This window comes from Macaca fascicularis, chromosome 20 (assembly GCF_037993035.2).
Source record: "Macaca fascicularis isolate 582-1 chromosome 20, T2T-MFA8v1.1".
Classification (NCBI taxonomy): Eukaryota; Metazoa; Chordata; class Mammalia; order Primates; family Cercopithecidae; genus Macaca; species Macaca fascicularis.
This window is the reverse complement of record NC_088394.1, coordinates 23,051,805-23,071,862: the sequence shown is the minus strand read 5'-3', so window position 1 is coordinate 23,071,862 and position 20,058 is coordinate 23,051,805. Positions and strand designations below refer to the sequence as shown.

General features: G+C 41.9%; 1 protein-coding gene across 2 annotated transcripts in view; it reads right to left on the bottom strand.

Moving 5' to 3' along the window:
- Positions 1-20,058, bottom strand: part of PRKCB (protein kinase C beta) — a 382,389-nt gene that overhangs the window by 217,984 nt on the left and 144,347 nt on the right. For both annotated transcript variants that reach the window (XM_045381896.2, XM_045381898.2), the window contains exon 3: positions 13,541-13,623. In XM_045381896.2, coding sequence (XP_045237831.1) covers positions 13,541-13,623 — 83 coding nt within the window. The remainder of the gene's footprint in view (positions 1-13,540; positions 13,624-20,058) is intronic.

Genomic DNA, 20,058 nt, shown 5'->3' with positions numbered 1-20,058 from the left:
AGCCCTCAGTCAATGTTAGCAAGGCTGTCCTAGGTAATCCAGCACCAGCCCAACCACTAGCTGACCAAGACCCAGGACAGAGCCCAGCCGGGATCACCCGAACAAACCGAGGTCAGAAGAATCACCCAAGTAACCCATACAATCATGAGAAACCACAAATAACTGATGTTTCAAGCCACTAAATTTTGGAATGGTTTGTTACACAGCAAAATAACTAACCAATAAAGCAGAAAATGGAAAAGCATCTTACAAGTACTAGAGCTTCAGTTCCAGCCTTTGAGGTCCTTGGTCCTGAGGCTCTTATTCTACTCCCAACGTCCTTCTCAGGAGTCAATGGGCCCTTTTCCCCTACCGCTAATTTGAGCTGGATTTCTCTCACTTTCATTTAAAAAAAAAAACTGTAAAGCTTTATTTCTTCTTTGTAATTAGGTATAATTTTAAATGAACAGAAATTATTCATCGCTCTAAAGTTTAAAAAATTTTACCCATGAAACCCATTTGTCTGGGGTTTTAGGAGAAGAAAACATCCTTGAATAATGTTTTCATTTCTTTCTTGGTTATTTGCCTACTCTGGTTTGGAATTGTTTTTTTTTTTGAGCCAAATTGACAATTTTACGAGAAAATCATCCATTTCAACCAGATTTTCAAACATGGTCTCACTTATTTACATACACTTTAATGTATATATACATTTAATACTTTCATTTCCGTTTTATCAAATCTTCAAGATTTAACAAGTTTATGATTTTTCATCTATCTTTTCACAAAGTGAGACTTGAGCAAAAGGATAAGGTCAACATTGGTGTCCACCATCTTTAATGGACCTGATTTAGTGATGGAATTAGGAGAGCACAGGACCTAACAGTGGGTTTTACTCAGTACCTTGACTATAAATGATAAGAAATTATTTCTAAAGCCATAAAATGTTGAAAAAAGTATCTTTAGACAAACCAGACAAAGAGTCCTTTTGTACTGCCTGCCCAGAGCCCCTGGTCAATAAAATTAGCTATTATTATTAGCTATTATTTCTTGGCAGGTCAGAGGGTAACCTGTATCCCTTATAGAGCAGGAGAGACTCCTCCAGACATTAATAATGATTTTAAAACCATGTATTGAGTGCCTTCTTTGTGCCAGACACTATTCTAGGTGTGGTTCAAGCAGTCTCCTATTGAACAGTTACAAAAACAAAACAAAACAAAAAAAAACAAAACGAAACAAAAAAAATGCTTTATTTAGGTATTATTTTCTCTATTTTAAAGATATAAACTAAGAGTCACAGAACTTAAAGTTATTTTCCCAAGGTCATTGGAGCAATACATAGCAGAGACCATTTGGAATTTGACACCAATGTTTTCTGGCTTCAAAGTTTGAGTTCTTTTCTTAGCATTGCATCACAGAATTTGAGGTTTGTGTGAAGTAATGGAAATGGAAACCGTAATCACCTCATAAGGGCATGCTCTGGGTGGAAGAATGTAGAGAATTATCAGTACATTCTTGATTATGGACCTAGGTGGAGCAGTGGAAATGGCCTTAGTTACATGTCCCAAGGGCTTTCTATGCACTTTACCAAGCGCTTTCATGTAAGGGCTTTGAAATTCATTTGTCTTTTGTTTGTGAACTCCTTCTCATTTTAAATATTTTAAAAATTATCACTATAAACCTATGTGGTTGGTACTAACATCCTATTTTATATACAAGGAAACTAGGGCATAGAGAAGTCGAACAACATGCCCAAGTTTTCCTAATGAGTGTCTGGGCAGAATCAGGACTCAAATTCAGGTATGTCTGATTTCAGAGTCCATACTCTTAACCACCATTGACATGATACAATAAACTGCCACATTAACCAGTTGTAGCTAGAGGTGGTTAAGTCCACCAGCAATTGAGGCAGGGAATAAATTAGGTGCATTCTTTTGATGAGGCCATCTATGACTCTGAATCACACTATAACACGCAGATTTTTATAAAGTCCAGTGTGATGGTCTCCAGGGGTTCTGTTCTGCTGTGGCCTCTTGGGTTAACAGGATCTCCAATAGATTAACCATAGCTTCTTCCTCTCCAACGAGGCACTGGAATCTATTTTTCTACCACTTGAATCTGGACTTGGCCAGGAGACTAGCTTTGTTTAGTGGGACATTAACAAACGTGATACAAAGGCTTAAAAAGCACTGGGGGATGCTCTCTTGCTCTTCATGGAGCCTAGAAACAACCATGTGAACAAGCCAGAGCTAGCCAGCTGGGTGGAGGATGAGGCCACATGGATGAGAGCCAAAGCACACAGGCCGACAACCTGCTCGTTGCCAGTCATGTGTAAAGGGCCATCTTAGATCATCCACCCACCAGCCAACCAACCAGCTATCCCTAGATATGGACAAGAACCCCTTAAACTGTGCCCAGGGCAAGTACCTCACTTGACTCACTGTAGTCCCAACCCTCAGAGACAACTCCTCTGTTCCTTGTTCTGAGATGTCACAGGAGGCTGTGTATGTGGTTAGTATTCCAAGTGCTGAGTAACCTATAATGTCCCTAAGTAATGCTTATGACAGTACCAGAGACCTGGTCTCTCTAAGACATCCCAGCTACTCGGAGGCTGAGGCAGGAGAATGGCGTGAACCTGGGAGGCGGAGCTTGCAGTGAGCCGAGATCGCGCCACTGCACTCCAGCCTGGGTGACATAGCGCGAGACTCCGTCTCAAAAAAAAAAAAAAAAAAAAAAAGACATATGATGAATTGAGGATTTCCTACCTGGTGAGACCAAGAACCAGGAGGATGACTGTGGATGACCAGGTGTATCATCCGTGAACTCTGCCACACTTTGTGGTCCTCCAATGGTGAGTGCACATAAATGTTGTCCATTCTCATCAGTATTGAATAGTTGGCTCAGTAGCTAGGTTCACGGTACAGTGCCTGGTTCATAAAATTGCCTCAGTGTGATATGATGTCAACATATCTGTAGGATAATGCCAACAGCACAAAACTCTACTAATATCCATAATATTCCCTGGTTCAGAATGGGCTTGGAATAGCAGAGGGTAGAGGAGGCATCCAAGCACATCCACTATCGTGGAAGGAGCCTTGTCCAAGGTCACCACCTGTGTGTTTCTGCTTCATGAACTTGCTGCACACCAGTTCCTCCAAGGTCATGAAGAAGGAGAAGGCACCCCTCCATACCTGCATGAGTATCAGGGGCAGCTAAAGGAGAGTCTGGCCAGGTGGGCAAGCAGGTGTGGCTAGGTCTTTAATCATGCCTCCAACCATGAGCAGGAAAAGGTCAATGAACTGAGTCAAGCCAATTCAGGTGTCTGAACCAATTCATCATCCTTGGTGCCAACCGACCTTTTTGGAACCGTATCCAGAGATAGAGTCATTTTAGGTAGGCTGCCAAATCCTATGCATGCTGGCTGCAGGGAGTACTTCCTGCTCTCCTCACACTCAAGGCAATGAATGGCTGCACTCCTTCATTCATACAGAGAGGGGTCTCATGCCACTTACAGAGTCTACACACTTCTAGGAAGGACTGCCAGGTGGCAGACAGAGAACCTGCTCATTCCTCACCCTTTCCTGGTCTGTCTGACAAGACACCTGTCCTTGCTGGCTGCCCAGCATGTGTGCACTGTTATTCATTATCATTGTCATCATCATCATCACATATATAGCCCTTGCCATGCACCAGACACTGTCCTAAATGCTTTTACAGATATCTATGTATTTGATACTCAAAATAATACTATCAAGTAGAAACTATTATTTTACTCAGTTTTTAGCTGAGGAATCTAAGGCATAAATGGATTTAAGTAATTTGTCCAAGGTCACACAGATCTGAGCCTAGAATTATGGCTCCATAATCTGTGATTTTAACCAGGACACAATACTGTTTCTCTAGCCTTCCTCAGAGGAACTACCTCTTCCTCACTCTCAATTCATGGAATGGGCACACAGGCCCTCATCTACAGGTGTAGGCACAGTGTATTAGTCAGGGTTCTCCAGAGAAAAAGAACCAATAACGTGAATTGGTGTACATAATTATGGAAGCCAAGAAGTCCTACAGTCTTCCATCTGCAAGCCAGAGAACCAAGAAAGCCAAGGGTATAATTTAGTCCAATGTTCGAAATCTGAGCCCAAAGACCTGAGAACCAGAGGTGCCAATGGAGTATGCCCTGGCCCAGGTATGAAGGACTGAGAACCTGGTGCACCAACACCCAAGGGCGGGAAAAATTAATGTTCCAGCTCAAAAAGAGAGAGTGAATTTACCCCTCTTCTGGCTTTTTGTTCTATTTGGGTCCTCAACAGATTAGATGATGCCTGCCTATGTCAATGAAGACAATTTTTCTACTCAGTCTACTGATTCAAATGATAATTTCTCCTGAAAATACCCTCACAGACATGCCCAGAAATCATGTATTACAAGCTATCTGGGTACCCCTTAGCCCAGTCAAGGTTAACTGCATGTGCAAAATTAACCATCACAAGTCTGCCTTTCTCAACTTGGCATCCATACACACCTCCTTAAATAAAGAACCTCCAAATAAAGAATAACAAGGACATAATTCCACGTGATGTGATACAATTAGACTTTGTACAACTGAAAATGCAATAATCCCTTCCCCAGAAAAGGAGATGAGGTCCTTGAGTAATGATTCCTCTTGTCCTGGTATCCTACAACTTAAATACTAAGATATAAAATTAACATTACTTAAATACTGATATAAAGTCAATACATCTTACGTTACATGACAAAGAACTAAAAGAGCAAAGAAAACAAAGACATCTGCTTACCATATGTATATATCCACACAAACATATCCATAACAAAATAATGAGGAAGTACTCATGCCAATCACAGTCCTTGTTTCTGTAACTGGTCACATGGTCATAGCTGGTATTTGTAACTACTTTCTTCTGCTACCTATTCTGTATTCCCTTTACCTTCAGTGGGAATCTCAGCTGCTGGTGGTTCCTTACCTGGCAGGGTGACCCAAACCTTCATTCTTAAAGGGTCTGGGCCATTCATAGTTTTGCCTGTATTGAGTTGTCGTAGTTTTTCATTGATCTTAATCATAGGTCATGGTAATACTAAGAGATGCCTTTAAGGATCTCCTGTATTCAGACCAATTTTTCCTTTTCTCCATTGTAGAGTAGTGTCCAATTTCCCCTTAGTAGTCCAGATCAATCACTCCCGTCAACTTCATAACTTCTTTCTTGGCCTGTTAACTCAGAAGCATGAGAACCCCAAAGTGGCTGGGTGGCAGTCTTAACTATCAATAGAATCATTATTCTGTCTCTTGCTGGAAGTATTCCTCCCTCTGGAACTAAGACCTCCACGCCGGGAGAGATAAAGTCATGGGAAAAGAAAGCAAAAGTTTTGCTGGTGGTAAAATTACTAGAGGTAATGAATGGTACCACTCCCATTCTACTTCCTTGATTACCAGATCCATAAATTTCTGGCTAGCAGAGAAAAAGCACCAAATACTAGATGCTGATTCAGAGCATATACAGCCTTCTGGAGAATCTTGTCCAGTCCTGCAAGGTGTTGCTGCCTAGCTGGCAACATAACTGAGTCTTCAAAAGGCCATTCCACCATTCTATCAAGCCAGCTGCTTCAGAATGATGGGGAACATGGTAAGACCAATGAATTCCGTGAGTGTGAGTTCATTGCCCACCTCTTTGGCTTTGAAGTAATTTCTTTGATCAGACACAATGCGGTGTGGAATTTCATAACAGTGAATAAAGCGTGCTTTAGGTCCTTGAATGGCAGTTTCAGTAGAAGCACTGTATGCAGGGAAGGCAAATCTGTACCCAGCATGTCTATTTCCATAAGGATAACATGCTGCCTCTTCCATAATGGAAGCGGTCCAATGTAATCAACCTGCCGCCAGGTAGCTGGCTGATAACCCCTAGGCATGGTGCCATATCAGGAACTCAGTGTTGGTCTCTGCTGCTGGCAGATTGAGCACTCAGCAGTGGCCGTAGCCAGGTCAGCCTTGGTGAGTGGAAGCCTATGCTGCTGAGCCCATGCATAACCTCCATCCCTGCCACCATGGCCACTTTGTTCATGAGCCCACTGGGTGATGACAGGGTGTCTGGGGAAAAAGGCTCCCTGATATCCAAATAACGGGTCATTCTATCCAGTCAATTATTAAAATCCTCCACTGCTGAGGTCACCCTTTGGTAACCATTCACCTGGGACACAAATATTTTCATGTTTATTGTCCACTCAGAGATGTCGATCCACACACTTCATCTCCACACTTTTTTGTCACCAATTTTTTCAATCATATTCCATCCAAGTCCCTGCCCATCCAGTCAAATAATTGGCTACAGCCCATGAATCAGGATATAGTCACATGTATGGCCACTTCTCCTCCCAAGCAAAGGGCACAACCAGGTGCACTGCCCGAAATTCTGCCCACCGGGAAGATTTCCCTTCACTATTGTCCGTCAGGGATGTCCTGAAGGGACTACAGTGCCGTAGCTGTCCACTTCTGGGTGCTGTCTGCACACCGTGCAGAAACATCCGTAAACTGGGCCCTAGTCTTCTCTTCCTCTGTCAACTGATCATAGGGAACTAACTCCTCATGAGCCCAAAGGTGCAAGTTGGGAGAGAGAAGGCAGGGTAGCAAGAGTGGGGAGCATGGGCATTTGAGCCATTTCTTCATATATCGTACTTGTGCCTTTAGAGCCTGCCCAGGCTTGATCACATACATACCACTTCCATTTGATGATGAAGTGCTGCTGTGCATGCCCAACTTTATGGTTCGGTGGTTTAGATAAGACCTAGTTCATGATGAGCGATTCAGTTCATATGGCAATTTAGTGGCCCATGGTCAAATGGTCAGTTTCCACGAAAGCCCAGTAGCAGGCCAAGAGCTGTCTCTTAATAGGAAACTAGTTATCTGTGGATTATGGCAGAACCATATTTCAAAATCTTAAATGTTTGTGCTGCAATTCACCTACAGAGGCTTGCCAAAGGCCCCACACAGCATCCCTGTCTGCCACTGACAACCACCACTGGATTTGCTGGGTCATATGGCCCAAGCGGCAAAGCAGCTTGCACAGCAGTCTGGACCTGTTGCAGAGCCTTCTACTGTTCTGGGCCCTACTGAAAATCAGAAGCTCTTGGGGCCCCTTTGTAAATAGGCCAGCATAACACACTCAAATGAGGAATGTGTTGCCTCCAAAATCCAAGTAGGCCCAGAAGGCCATCTGTCTCTTTCTTGGATGTAGAAGGGCCCAGATGCGACAACTTATCCTTCATATTAGAAGGGGTATCTCAACATGCCACATATCACTGACCCCTAGAAATTTCACTAAGGAAGAAGGTCCCTAAATTTTAGTTGGATTTATTTCCCATCCTCTAACATACAAATGTCTTACCAATGTCTAGAGTAGTTGCTACTTCTCATTCACTAGGACAAATCAGCATAATGTCATCAATGTAAAGGACAGTTGTCATAGCTTGTGGAAGGAAAAAATGATCAAGATCCCTGCAAACTAAATTATAACATAGGACTGAAGAGTTGATATACCCCTGAAGTATAACTGTGAAGGTGTATTGCTAACCTCACCAGCTGAAATAAAACTGCTCTGGTGGGTCTTATGGATAGAGATGGAGAAAGGGGCATTTGATAAACCAACAGCTACATACTAGCTACCAGAGGATGTATTAATTTGCTCAACCAATGAAACCATATTTGATACAGCAGCTACACTTGGAGTGATCACTTGGTAAAGCTTATGATTAACCACTGTCATTCTTCCAGATTCATCTGTCTTCTGCAGAAGCCAAATAAGAGAGCTGAATGAGGGATACAGTGGGAATCACTACCTCTGCATCTTTCAAGTCACTGATGATGGTACTGATCTCTGCTATCCCTCTAAGGATGTAGTATTGCTCTTCGTTGGCTGTTTTCCTAGGTTGGGGCAGTTCTAATGACTTCCTCTTGGCTTCGCCCATCATAGTAGGCCTCACTCTACAGGTCAGAGAACCAGTGTGGGGATTCTGCCAACTGCTAAGTATGTCTGTTCTAGTTATCCATTCTGGAACTGGGGAAATAACTGCAGGATGGGTTTGGGGATCCACTGGATCCACTGTAAGACAGACCTGAGCTAAAATTCTATTGATCACCTGACCACCATAAGCCCCTGTTCTGACCGGAGGGTCACACTGACATTTTAGGTCTCCTACAATCAGTGTCAGTTCAGAGCTAGTGTTCAGTAGTCCCCAAAAGGTCTGATCATTTCCTTGTCTCTAGTGCACAGTTACCCTGATAAAAAGCAGTAGGTTCCTTTGGGGAAGGCTGGGAGAAAGATTAACAGGATAAACTTTTAGTAGTATAATCACTTTCTCAAGGAAACTTTGCCTCCCCTTCATTCAGAGGGTTCTGGGTCTATAAACTGGCTCAAGTCTGGGAATGGATTGAGGGGCTATGATTCTCTATTTTTAGGATTCAAGTTAGACTTCTGTTCACTTCACCTAGAATGTTTCTGCTTATACAGATCAAGTAAGAATTTAGTAGGCTTCCCACCTACTTCACTTCCAGGAACACCATGATTAAGCAGTGCCATTAGGTCTGCATGAGTCAGGCTATTCTGATTGTTGTTTTAACTCTGCGGTCCATTAAGGTAACCGCACCCACCTTGCCTTTAACAGTTGAGTGCCACCAAATGGCCCCTGATACTCCAGGACCCAATTATTCCCATTGCATTTAAGTTTTCCAATTAAGTGGCTGTGGTTCCCACTGTAAGGTTTGGTCTATAGAGAAGAGGGATCACAGAGCTCTTAAAGGATGCTGGGGCTCCCCTCACCAATTTATTTCTCAAAGTATTGAGAAAGACATACCTTTCTTAAAGGTATGTCTGACCTTCCCAGCATGGGTGAGCAGGTATTAAATGACAAATCCACTCTAGCATTCCAATCTCCCTAAGCCTTTGAATCCTTTCCTCTACATTAAACCAGGGGAGGTCAGGCATCTCCAACTCACTCAGGATAGGCCATCTTTTAATCCATGTTTCAGCCAACCAGCTAAACTGTTAGAGCCCTTCCTAACTCCTTAAGCTGGAACATTACATTCAGAATCTCTGCTTAGTGAACTTTTATCAATAAATTCAGTCTGATCCAACTTTATGTTACTTCCACCATTATCCTACCCCCTTAATATCCATTCCTATGCATATTCCCTAAGGTTCTGCTTGTATAAATTAGAAAACTCAAACAGTTCTTTTGGGGTATAGCATACCTCCCCATGGGTCACACTGTGCATCTCACCTTTAGGAGCCCGCTAGGACTTGAAGGGGTGGTGGGATTGGGTGTTGAGAAGAATCAGCATTGTCTGGCATGGGAACTGCCTCAGAGAAACCCATTACTATTTCCTAGGGCAATGCAGGGTGAGTTCCCTTAGACAAGGTGGAAAGGCCAATGCCACCCTGAGTGGGGATGGCACTTTTGCCAGAGGTAAGGAGGCCACTTCCACTGGTAAAAACACTCGTCAGAATTTAGGGGCTCAATGTCCCCAGCTTCATCAGGGACTTCATCAGAGTCTTCCCACCTCACGGGATCCCATTCTTTTCTGATCTATGTCCTTGCCCTTGCTTTTACAGCAGACACCCTGTGTCATGGGGAGCTCAATTTTCGTTGTAATTCAGCCAATTACAGGATGAGGTTGTGCATTTAATTTTCAGAAATTTCAGCCCTGCAACTACAGGCTAGAAGGCTCTCCTTCAGGGCACACCTAGAAGCTCTTAGATCGTTTATGAAACACTTTTGAGCTGGAAATTCAAATCCCTGAGCTCATCTTTTTCTTTCTCCACTTTGTCCAGAGACATTAGGGGCAAGTCATTATATGCCTTAGTTTTCCAAAAGTGTTTGGGTATCATATATGGAATCACTTGGTTCCTTGCTTCGTATAAATGGTTGATTAGGAGTATTCAATGCAGATAATTTGTGTATCTCTATAAACAGATCATGCCGTGGACGATCTATGCTCTCTTTACTATTAGAAATAGGGTAATTAGCATTATTAAATCTAATTAGACTCAGCAGCCAATTGCCAAATCCCCAAAACCAATTCAGAAAACTCATCCTTAAAATTTTGTTCCTCTATACACTCTTAGCGCCAAAATTTTTCTGTCCTAGTCCCTTCTGGCTGCTGTAACAAAATACCAAAATCTGAGTGGTTTTTAAATGATAAATTTATTCCTCACAGTTCTGGAGGCTGGAAAGTACAAGATCAAGGCACTGGAAGATTCAGTCTCTGGTGAGAGCTTACTTTCTCGTAGACAACTGTCTTCTTGTTGCAACCTCACATGGTAGAAGAGGTGAGGGATATCTCTGGGGTCTTTTTTTATAGGGGCACTATCTCATTTATGAGGACTCTTCCCCCATTAACTGACCACCTCCCAAGGGGCCCACCTTCTAACACCACACCTTGGGTGTTAGGATTTCAGGATATAAGTTTGGAGAAACAAAACATTCACATCACAGCAGCATATACCCAGGCCTGGCCAATCAGCATAACCCATTCTCTGGCAATATATGATTCATGGTCTAATGAGACTTTAGCTCTTGTTACTGCACTGCAGCACTGATAAGATACAAGATTAAAGGTGTTGCAGCCACCATGCTCGCATAGGAGACAAGCCTTCCTGAAAATAAAATGAAAACAGACAAAGGCTAAGCCAAGAAAGGGAGAAACAAGTTCCGGAGGACATTATTTAGAACTTTGATTCACTGTGCCTGAAGCCAGGTCAACCCTTAAGCCTTTTCAATTTCAAAGACCAAAAATTTTCCTTTTCATGTAAGTCAGTTTGAGCTGAGTTTCTGTCTTAGGCAACAGAAACATTCGGCAGAGAGATAGAATATTGGAAACACCATCTTCTTGGCTGCAAGTTGAGTATCAAGTTTCAGTCTACATGAACACTCAGAGCTGCATACTGGAGTCAGGCAGTCTCCCCAGACTTACGTGCCTGTTTTGCTAGGTAGGAGAGAAGAAATTGCACTACAAGGGCTAGGGCATAGGATCTGAGAGAACATGACAAACAGTCTCAAACTTTGTCTTTGCAAACAGATTTTAAAGGACTTTGGTTGTTCCATGTGTCTTGGAGTTCTTAACCTCAATTACCACATTTTCCAAGCAAAGAATATCCAACATATGCTCCAGCATCTTTGTGTTGCTATGGCAACAGATATGCCCCCCCCTCTCCACACACACATAGACACACAACTCCCACCCCAGTTTGCAGCAAATTGGCAGGTGACCATTTACAGAAGACCAGCAGGAGCTAAAGAAATTCAATGACTATCTTCTATTCAAGAAGATAGTCACTACTTACTTTGGGCAAGCTGTCAGCTGTCAAGTCTAAGTGGGTAACAGGACCAGTGATGGAGACAAAGCCAATGGGAGAAATTTCAGGAAGGGGAATCAAAGCAGGAACAAAGTAAGAGAACTAGGGGTGATGGCTGCATTGGGGTATGCTGAATGCAGTTCATTATTGGGCAGTGAAAGACTGTGAATGGTGGAAAGCCTTCTCAGCTAGGACAGTTTCAGCTGCATGTAAAAGAATGCCCCCAGGGTCAGGCACGGTGACTCATGCCTGTAATTCTAGCACTTTGGGAGGCCAAGGTAGGAGGAGGGCTTCAGCCCAGGAATTCGAGACCAGCCTGGGCAACATAGGGAAAACCTATCTTTACAAAGAAATAAAAAATTAGCCAGGTGTGGTGGCATCCAGTTGTAGACCCAACTACTTGGGAGGCTGAGGTGGAAGGTTGCTTGAGCCAGGGAGGTTAAGCTGCAGTGAGTGAGACATGATCGTGCCACCACACTCTGGCCTGGGCAACAGAGCAAGACTCTGTCTCAAAAGAGAAAAAAACAAAAATAAAAAAGAAGGCTTCAAACAATAAGACTTCGCCAAAAAAAAAAAAAAAAAAAAAAAAAAAAAAAAAGCTTCTTATCCCATCTACCCAGCTTGGGGATAAAAGGACTGTGAGTGGTCTCAGCAGCTCATCAGCATCATCATGGACCCGTAGTTCTTTTAAATCTTCCACTCTGCCATGCTCAGGATGTCAGCAATATGTCCCTCATTGACCCAAAAGGGCTGCCACAACTCCAAGCATATGTCCTTGCACAAAAATGCCCAAGAGGACAAGGGAAGGGATGTTTCTCTCTTATCAGAAAGGAAAAATCTTTCCTAGATTCTTTCCCAGGTCTTCCCCTCAGTTTCCATTAGTAGGATTGGGTCACATTCTCATTCAGCAGCTACAAGAGAGCCAGGGAAAGGAAGTATCAGGCATTTTCAGCTTCCAGCACGAGAGGTAGCCTCTGCCGGAAAGATGAAGTCTGTGAATGGCTGCTGGGTAGGCCAATCAACAATGTATCCCAAACTTAAAACACATTTGTACCAAAACTTTTGCCATATCCTTTTATCACCCTTACTATCATTCACTTAATATTGTCCTCAAATCAATTTATCTTTTGTTTAACCTAAATACCTTTACTTAGGTAGGAAATTCTATATCCTTACCACAAGCGCAAAACCATTACTAGATACATTTTTCCCAATCCACAGTAAAATACATTTATAATGATTAAAACACAAATTTTTTACACATTTTACCTACAAGCATCTCTTGTCCCACTAGCAGTAGTCATATTTTGAGATTTACGGTAGCAGGATAAATTCATTTCCTCCTCATTCTTGGGCCCTGATATTAAGAACACCTTAACAAGCAGGGTACAGTGGCTCAAGCCTGGAATCACAACAGTTTGGGAGGCCAAGGCGGCAGGACTGCTTGAGCCCAGGAATTCGAGACCAGCCTGGGCAACATGGAGAGACTTTGTCTCTTAAAAAATAATAATAATAGGCTGGGCATGGTGACTCACACCTGTAATCCCAGCACTTTGGGAAGCTGAGGCGGGCAGATCACGAGGTCAGGAGATTGAGACCATCCTGGCTAACCCGGTGAAACCCTGTCTCTACTAAAAATACAAAAAAAAATTAGCCGGGCATGGTGGCAGGCACCTGTAGTCCCAGCTACTCGGGAGGCTGAGGCAAGAGAATGGCATGAACCCAAGAGGCGGAGCTTGCAGTGAGCCGAGATCGCACCACTGCACTCCAGCCTGGGAGACAGAGTGAGACTCCATCTCAAAATAATAATAATAATAACAATAATAACAATAATAATAAAGAACACCCTAACAAAGTACCATAACGTGCACTGTAAAGTACCACAAAACTACCTTTTTGCAGCCACACTACCAAGTAGGCCCTTGCCTATCACCCTCCGTGCTCCAGCTTTCAAAGTGAAGATATTAGCAAACTCATAGTAGACCAACTAGCTGGTTTCCCATCCATCCACACCCTCTCTCAAATGTTTTGTTTCGTTTTGTTTTCCACTAAAAGGAAAACTCTCTCAAAAGCTATAGGGACCACCACATGCCTTAGAGTGAGATCTTCTGCACTTACTCGTCTAAGAATGCTCACTCACATTTAACCACAAGGCAGTATTGACTGTGGACAGAGAAAAGTGATCGATGCCCGTTACTTACATCAGAGGCTGGACCCTTGTCAGCGCCAGGGCAGGAGAATGTGACAAATTCATGGCACCGCTTGTGCACCACAAAGCAGCAAACTGCAAAAGAGAAAATCAGGGTGGGAGGAAGGGAAGAAGGAAAGCGGAGAGGAGGAAGAGAGAGAAAGGAAGGAAGAGATCATTAAACTTGAACATCACCAACAAGTAAAGCCTTTATGCCAAAATAAACAACAATGTCAGCTTCTTCAGCTTGTCCTTTGCTGAAGTCAAACTCTTGGGTACATAGATGTTTCATCTTGCATAGGAGTTAAACTTCTAAAGTTAGCTAGGGTTAGAAAGATTCCATATGCTCAAAATTACACTCCCTTGAAGATCCCTTAAAGTGCCTGGTCTTCTATTGATTTTGGAACAGAATGTTGTTTCTTGGATCAGGTGCCAGATGAAGTAGTTGGCTTGTGTTTAGGTGTATAATGCATAAGAAATATGTATCTCTAAATCCTAGACTCACACTTAAGAGAGGTGTTCATACGATGAGGGTCATGCGGAAACAGAGGGAACAGGATGGTGGACTCATGCCCCATCTCACCAAAAGCAATGTCAATCTAATAGAAGAGTGGGAAAATAGGCAGCAACGTTTACATTGTCACTTCAGTAGTTTGCAAGCAAATACATATATACATGTATTTGAATTGGTGTGAATTTAATGCATCTAGGCTATGGCTCCCCTATTTGGAGGTTATATCACTCTGGGGGAGGTACAATGAAAGAATGTATACAAAATAAAACTGTTTTTTTGTTGTTGTTGTTCAAATCATCTTTTGCAGTCTTGGTGTTCAAATCGTCTTTTACAACCTCAAGACTGTGTGTATCTGGAGGACGAGTGCCATGCTTCAGGGACCAGCTCAGAGCCTTTCTAAAGTGCATGCTTAGTAAACGAAAACAGAACAGGAAACCTCAAGGCCACCCATAGCGACACAATGAGTCTGGGTGACAATCATCTATGGTTGCTAAGGTCACAAAAAGATACCACTTGCCTACAGGGGAAAGCTCACTTCACTACCTATGAAGCACACTTGTCAAATAAGCAAACATGACTGGTTCAAGTCTCTTGATGCAACTACAGATTTACAGAAAATACAAGTCACAGAGGAACATATTAAATGACACCACAGGGATGCGATCAGCAACCACCGGCTCCCTACAAATACCCAGAATGTAGGAAAAAAAGGCAACCAATATGGTGTCTTCAACAAATAAACTACAAGAGGGGACTGCAGGTGGGGAGAAAATAAGAGGAGAAACATATATTTCAAGAAACATATCAACTAATTTTTTTATTTTATAAGTTCTGGGATACACGTGCAGAATGTTCAGGTTTGTTACATAGGTATACATGTGCCATGGTGGTTTGCTGCATCTATCAACCCGTATCAACTAAATTTAACATGTGGACCTTGTTTGGATTCTAATTGGAAAAAACCAAAAGTTTTAAAAAATGATAAGGCCATCAGGGAAATGGATATACTCACTTTCTAATGACATTAGGGAATTATTGTTACCGACATTAGGGAATTAAAAATATTTGGTGTGATAATGGTCTTTTTTGGTTATAGAATCCTTATATTTGAGGATACATTAAAATCTTTATGGATAAAATAATTTAAAATAATTCAGTATGCCAGCGTGGGGATAGAAAGGGGAGGATTACAGATGAAAAAGAAATCAATCATGATAGGTCATTATTGAACTGGGTGATGCACACATGAGGATGCATTATACTAATCTGTTACTTTCATATATGTTTAATTTTTTCTGTAATATGTAAAGTTTTCAACAGAGGAAGAGATAGAGCAGTAGAGAAAACCCAAGTCATAAGAAATGGGAGTTGCAGGAGGGTTACAAGATTAAAATGTGCTGAGTCTTATATCCCTCAAAATATTATAGATATTGAGAAATTGCATATAAGGCATTATAAGTTTAAATATACGTGTTAACAATTAAGGATTAAAAATAAGAATAGGAACTGGGTGTGGTGGCCCACGTCTGTAATCCCAGCACTTTGGGACGTCAAGGCAGGAGGATCACTTGAGCCCAGGAGTTTGAGACCAACCTGTGCAACATAGTGAGATCCCATCCCTACAAAAAGTAAAATATTAGCCAGACATGGTGGTGCATGCCTGTAGTTCAGCTACTCCAGAGGCTGAGGTGGGAGGATCGCTTGAGCCCAGGAAGTTGGGGCTGCAGTGAGCCATGACTGCACCACTGCACTCCAGCCTGGGTGGCATAATGAGACCCTGTTTCAAAAGTAAGTACATAAATAAAAATATAAAAACTACTGTGTATTCCTTTTAAACCACTAAAAGGGAAAACTGGACAAAGGAAGACAGTCCAAGTACACCTCAAACAGCCTTCTTCATGCTCCAAGATCATATAAATATTACTCTTTGGAGTTTTTTTGTACTTTTATATGGCATCATTTCCACTTTAAACTCTGTGATCCATGTGTAATTTCTTGGAATCTGATGTGAAATGGGAATCCAATTTGCCATTTTTTCCCAAAGAGGTAACCAATTGTCCCAGCAGCCTTTATTGAATAATTCATCCCTTCCCCACTGATTTCAAATGCCAACTTTATTATATGTTTAATAATTATATACACTGGGGTCTGTCTTTGTGCCTTGTATTCTGTGCCACTGATCTGTCTTCTAGTATAGCAATATGGGCTTTAATTATAGTAGCTCTGTAATATGTTATATCTTGGCAGGGCAAGTCCTCCCTCATTATCCTTATTTTCAACATTTTCTTGGCTATCACTGCATATTTATTCTTCCAAGTAAACTTTAGAATCAGTTTATCAAGATTTTAAAAATACCAATGGAATTTTTATTGGGATTGTATTCAGTCAACTCCCAGTCTCCAAAAAATGATTGCGACTTTGATTGAAATTGTGTTAAATTTAGAAATTAAATTCAAGATAATTGACGCCTTGACAACAATGAGTCTTTCCATCAGGAAATGATTGTCCCCTTGCTGAACTCCTATTTTTTCCATATAAGTCCTACACATTTTCCCTTTAGTATCGTCTAAGGGAATCTTTTGTATGCTATTGTAAATTTGACATGTTTTCATTTTGTTTCCCAACTGGTCATTGTTTAAAAATAGGAAAGCAAATAGCTGTGCACGGTGGCTCATGCCTGTAATCCCAGCACTTTGGGAGGATGAGGCAGGCAGATCATTTGAGGCCAGGAGTTCCAGACCAGCCTGGCCAACATGGTGAAACCCCATCTCTACTTAAAATACAAAAATTAGCTGGGCGTGGTGGTAGGTTCCTGTAGCAGTCCCAGCTACTCGGAAGGCTGAGGCAGGAGATTGCTTGAACCTGGGAGGTGGAGGTTGAAGTGGGCCAAGATCACGACACTGCACTCCAGCCTGGGCAACAGAGTGAGACTCCATCTCAAAACACAAAACAAACAAACAAATAAAAACAATAGGAAAGGAATAGATTTTTAGCATATTTATTTTAAAGCATTTTTTTAAAAACTCAAATAGCTTTTGTGGGGTTTTAGTTGCTTCCTTTGAGTCTTCCAGATAGAAAACCATATTACCCCAAATAATACTTTTATTATTCCCTCTTTTCCCTTTGTCATATTTGCATGTTTAACTTTCCCTTTTATTCAACATGGAAAGTAAAGAGATGACAGTATAGTCTCGCCCCATCCCTGAGCTTTCCCCAGCTTCACCTCCCTCTCCCTCTCTACACTTCAACCACACAGGAAAGTTTCCCACCTCTACTCAAACTAACTTTTGGAATTTATATTTTCCTTGGAAATTATCCACAGTGTTCTTCTCAACGTGTTTAAATTGTAGCATCTTATCTGTGATGATATTATACTTTTTCTCTTTCTTTCTTCATATTGTATTGTTAGGTAGTCTCTCATTTTTTTTCCAGAAGTTTGTGTTCTTTCTTGTCTATTTTTATCATTCTATGATGTTAAAGAAGCAGATTATGATTATATTTATCAACTCTATCTGGTTTTATTCTTCTTTATTAATCGGCACTTTAACTTTTTTGTTCTATGTGCCTGTGATTGTATTGCTTACTTGTATTTGTATTACTTATTGATTGGGAATGTGAATTCTGGAGTCTGATGGCCAGGTGTACATCGTGTGTCTATCATTTGCAAACTCTAAGACTAGGTACAGCACCTCATCTTCCTGTACTTCGGTTTCCTCTCTGGAATATGACAGCGAAAACAGGACCCACATCACAGTGGTGTTGTCTGAACTAAATGAGTTATTCCATGCTCAGAACCACGCCAACCATATCATGACTATTCTACAAATGTCAGCTAATATTATCCACTATTCTTTTTAAAGCTTCTTGAATTGACTGCCCAATTAATTTATTCCCATTCCTCTTCATTAAACATTTAAACATGTTATGGCTGAAAACTTGTCTTTTAAGTACAGTTTTGGCTGCATCCTATGTTTTATATTTAGTCCCATCATCGTATCAAGTTTCTAAGCAGTGTATTAGTATAGTTTTAATTTATTCTTTAACCCAGAACTATTTAGGAAAGTACTTTCCCCCATTTTCAAGTAGCTGCTTTATTCTACAACCTTTCTTCCAAACATCCAAAATATCAGTTATTCTCTTTAAAAAAATATAAAAATTAGCTAGGTGTGGTGGCGGGCCCCCGTAATTCCAGCTACCCAGGAGACCGAGGCAGGAGAATCACTGGAACCTGGGAGGCGGAGGCTGCAATGAGCCAAGATCACGCCACTGCACTCCAGCCTGGGTGACAGAGCAAGACTGTCTCAAAAAAAAAAAATCAGTTATTATCTTTTCATCTTTATCCCCTTTGGAGACAGAAGGGGTAAAGGTAGCTCATCTCTTGTCTCCTAGTGTCTACCACAATTCCTGGTACAAAATTGATATTCAGTAAATAAATGTTTGGTGAATGAATGAACCAAAAAATGAATATTATCAGTCATAGAAAAAGGAGAAAACACAACCAACTTAATGGTAGACGTAGCTCCTGGCTGATCCCCCAACATTCCAGCAGCATGAATATTTGTCAATCCAACCATTGACAAGGTCACTTTAGGTAGCCTTCCAATTACCCACAGAAATGAATAGTCCATCCCCAGTGAGGCAGAATCAATAAGCCAAGTGAACTCCAGCATGATCTGCAGAGAAGCTGAGAACAGACTTTGAAAAACCTGATGAGTTTCTGGTGCAGGTAATTCCTTTACACTGTGTGTTTCTGAAAAGTTGTGCAAATCTAATTTCCCATTAACTAAAACACTTTGAAGAAAATAGTAGGGCTGCCTATTTAAAGAAATCAAATCCTTTTGTGGCACAAATAAACACCCCCTCATTTCTATTTGGCAAATTCAGAGTAAGACCAGTTTTTGTTTTTTTGTTATTGTTTAAAGAAGAGGCAACATTTACTGAGCTGTTGAAAAAATGTACTAGACCCTACTTTCAAACAGGTACCCAGTTAAGAGCCCAGAATCTCCAGATGCTTCCTAGTTTATTCAGTAACTCCTTGCTCTACAAAGGTTGAAAGCCTGCAGCCCTCTGACCCCAGTCTATAGCAAGGTTTTACTAGAACTACACAATGGGGTCTGAAACTCAAATGCTTAGGGGCCAGGTGAGCAATGAAAATGTCTGAAAGCGAGACAGGGGACTACACGCATGGCCCGTTTAAAAGGGGAAATTGCTACTCAGCTTCAGCAGAGAATGAAAAGCTGTCTCAGGCTCTATCCACTTCCCACCCTCCCTTATTACAGGCAAGATCAGAAAGGCCACTTGCAGCCGAGTGCAGTGGCTCACACATAATCCTAACACTTTGGGAGGTCAAGGCAGGAGGATTGCTTGAGCCCAGGAGTTCAAGACCATACTGGGCAACACGGCAAGACTCCATCTCTAAAAACTTCAAAAAATTAGCCGGGCATGGTGGTGTGCACCTGTGGTCCCAGCTACTTGGGAAGCTGAGGTGGGGGGATTGCTTGAACCCGGGAGGCTGGGAAGTCAAGGCTGCAGTGAGCTGTGTTGGTACCACTGCACTCCAGCCTGGGCAACAGAGGGAGACCCTGACTCAAAAAAATAAATAAATAAATAAATAAAAGGAAAGGAAAGGAAATAAGAAAGGCCACCTGCCAGCTGTATAGGCAGAAAAATGTTTCTACCCCCGACCCCTGACTCCCTGCCACCACCACCAGATATCCATGTCCTAATCCTGGGACATGCGAATGTATTACTTACACAACAAAATTGACTTTGCAGATGTGATTAAATTAAGCATCTTGAGCAAAGGGGTTATACTAGAATATCTGGATGAGCCCAGTGTGATCACAGGGGTCCTTACAGGAGGGAGGGAAAAGAGTCGGAGTCAGAGGATAAGACATGATGATGGAAGCAGAGGTTGGAGTCATGCCATTTCTGGAAGGGAACGCAAGCCAAGGAATGTGGGTGGCCTCTAGAAAAGGTAAGAAACAGATTGTCCCCTAGAGCCTCCAGAAGGAATG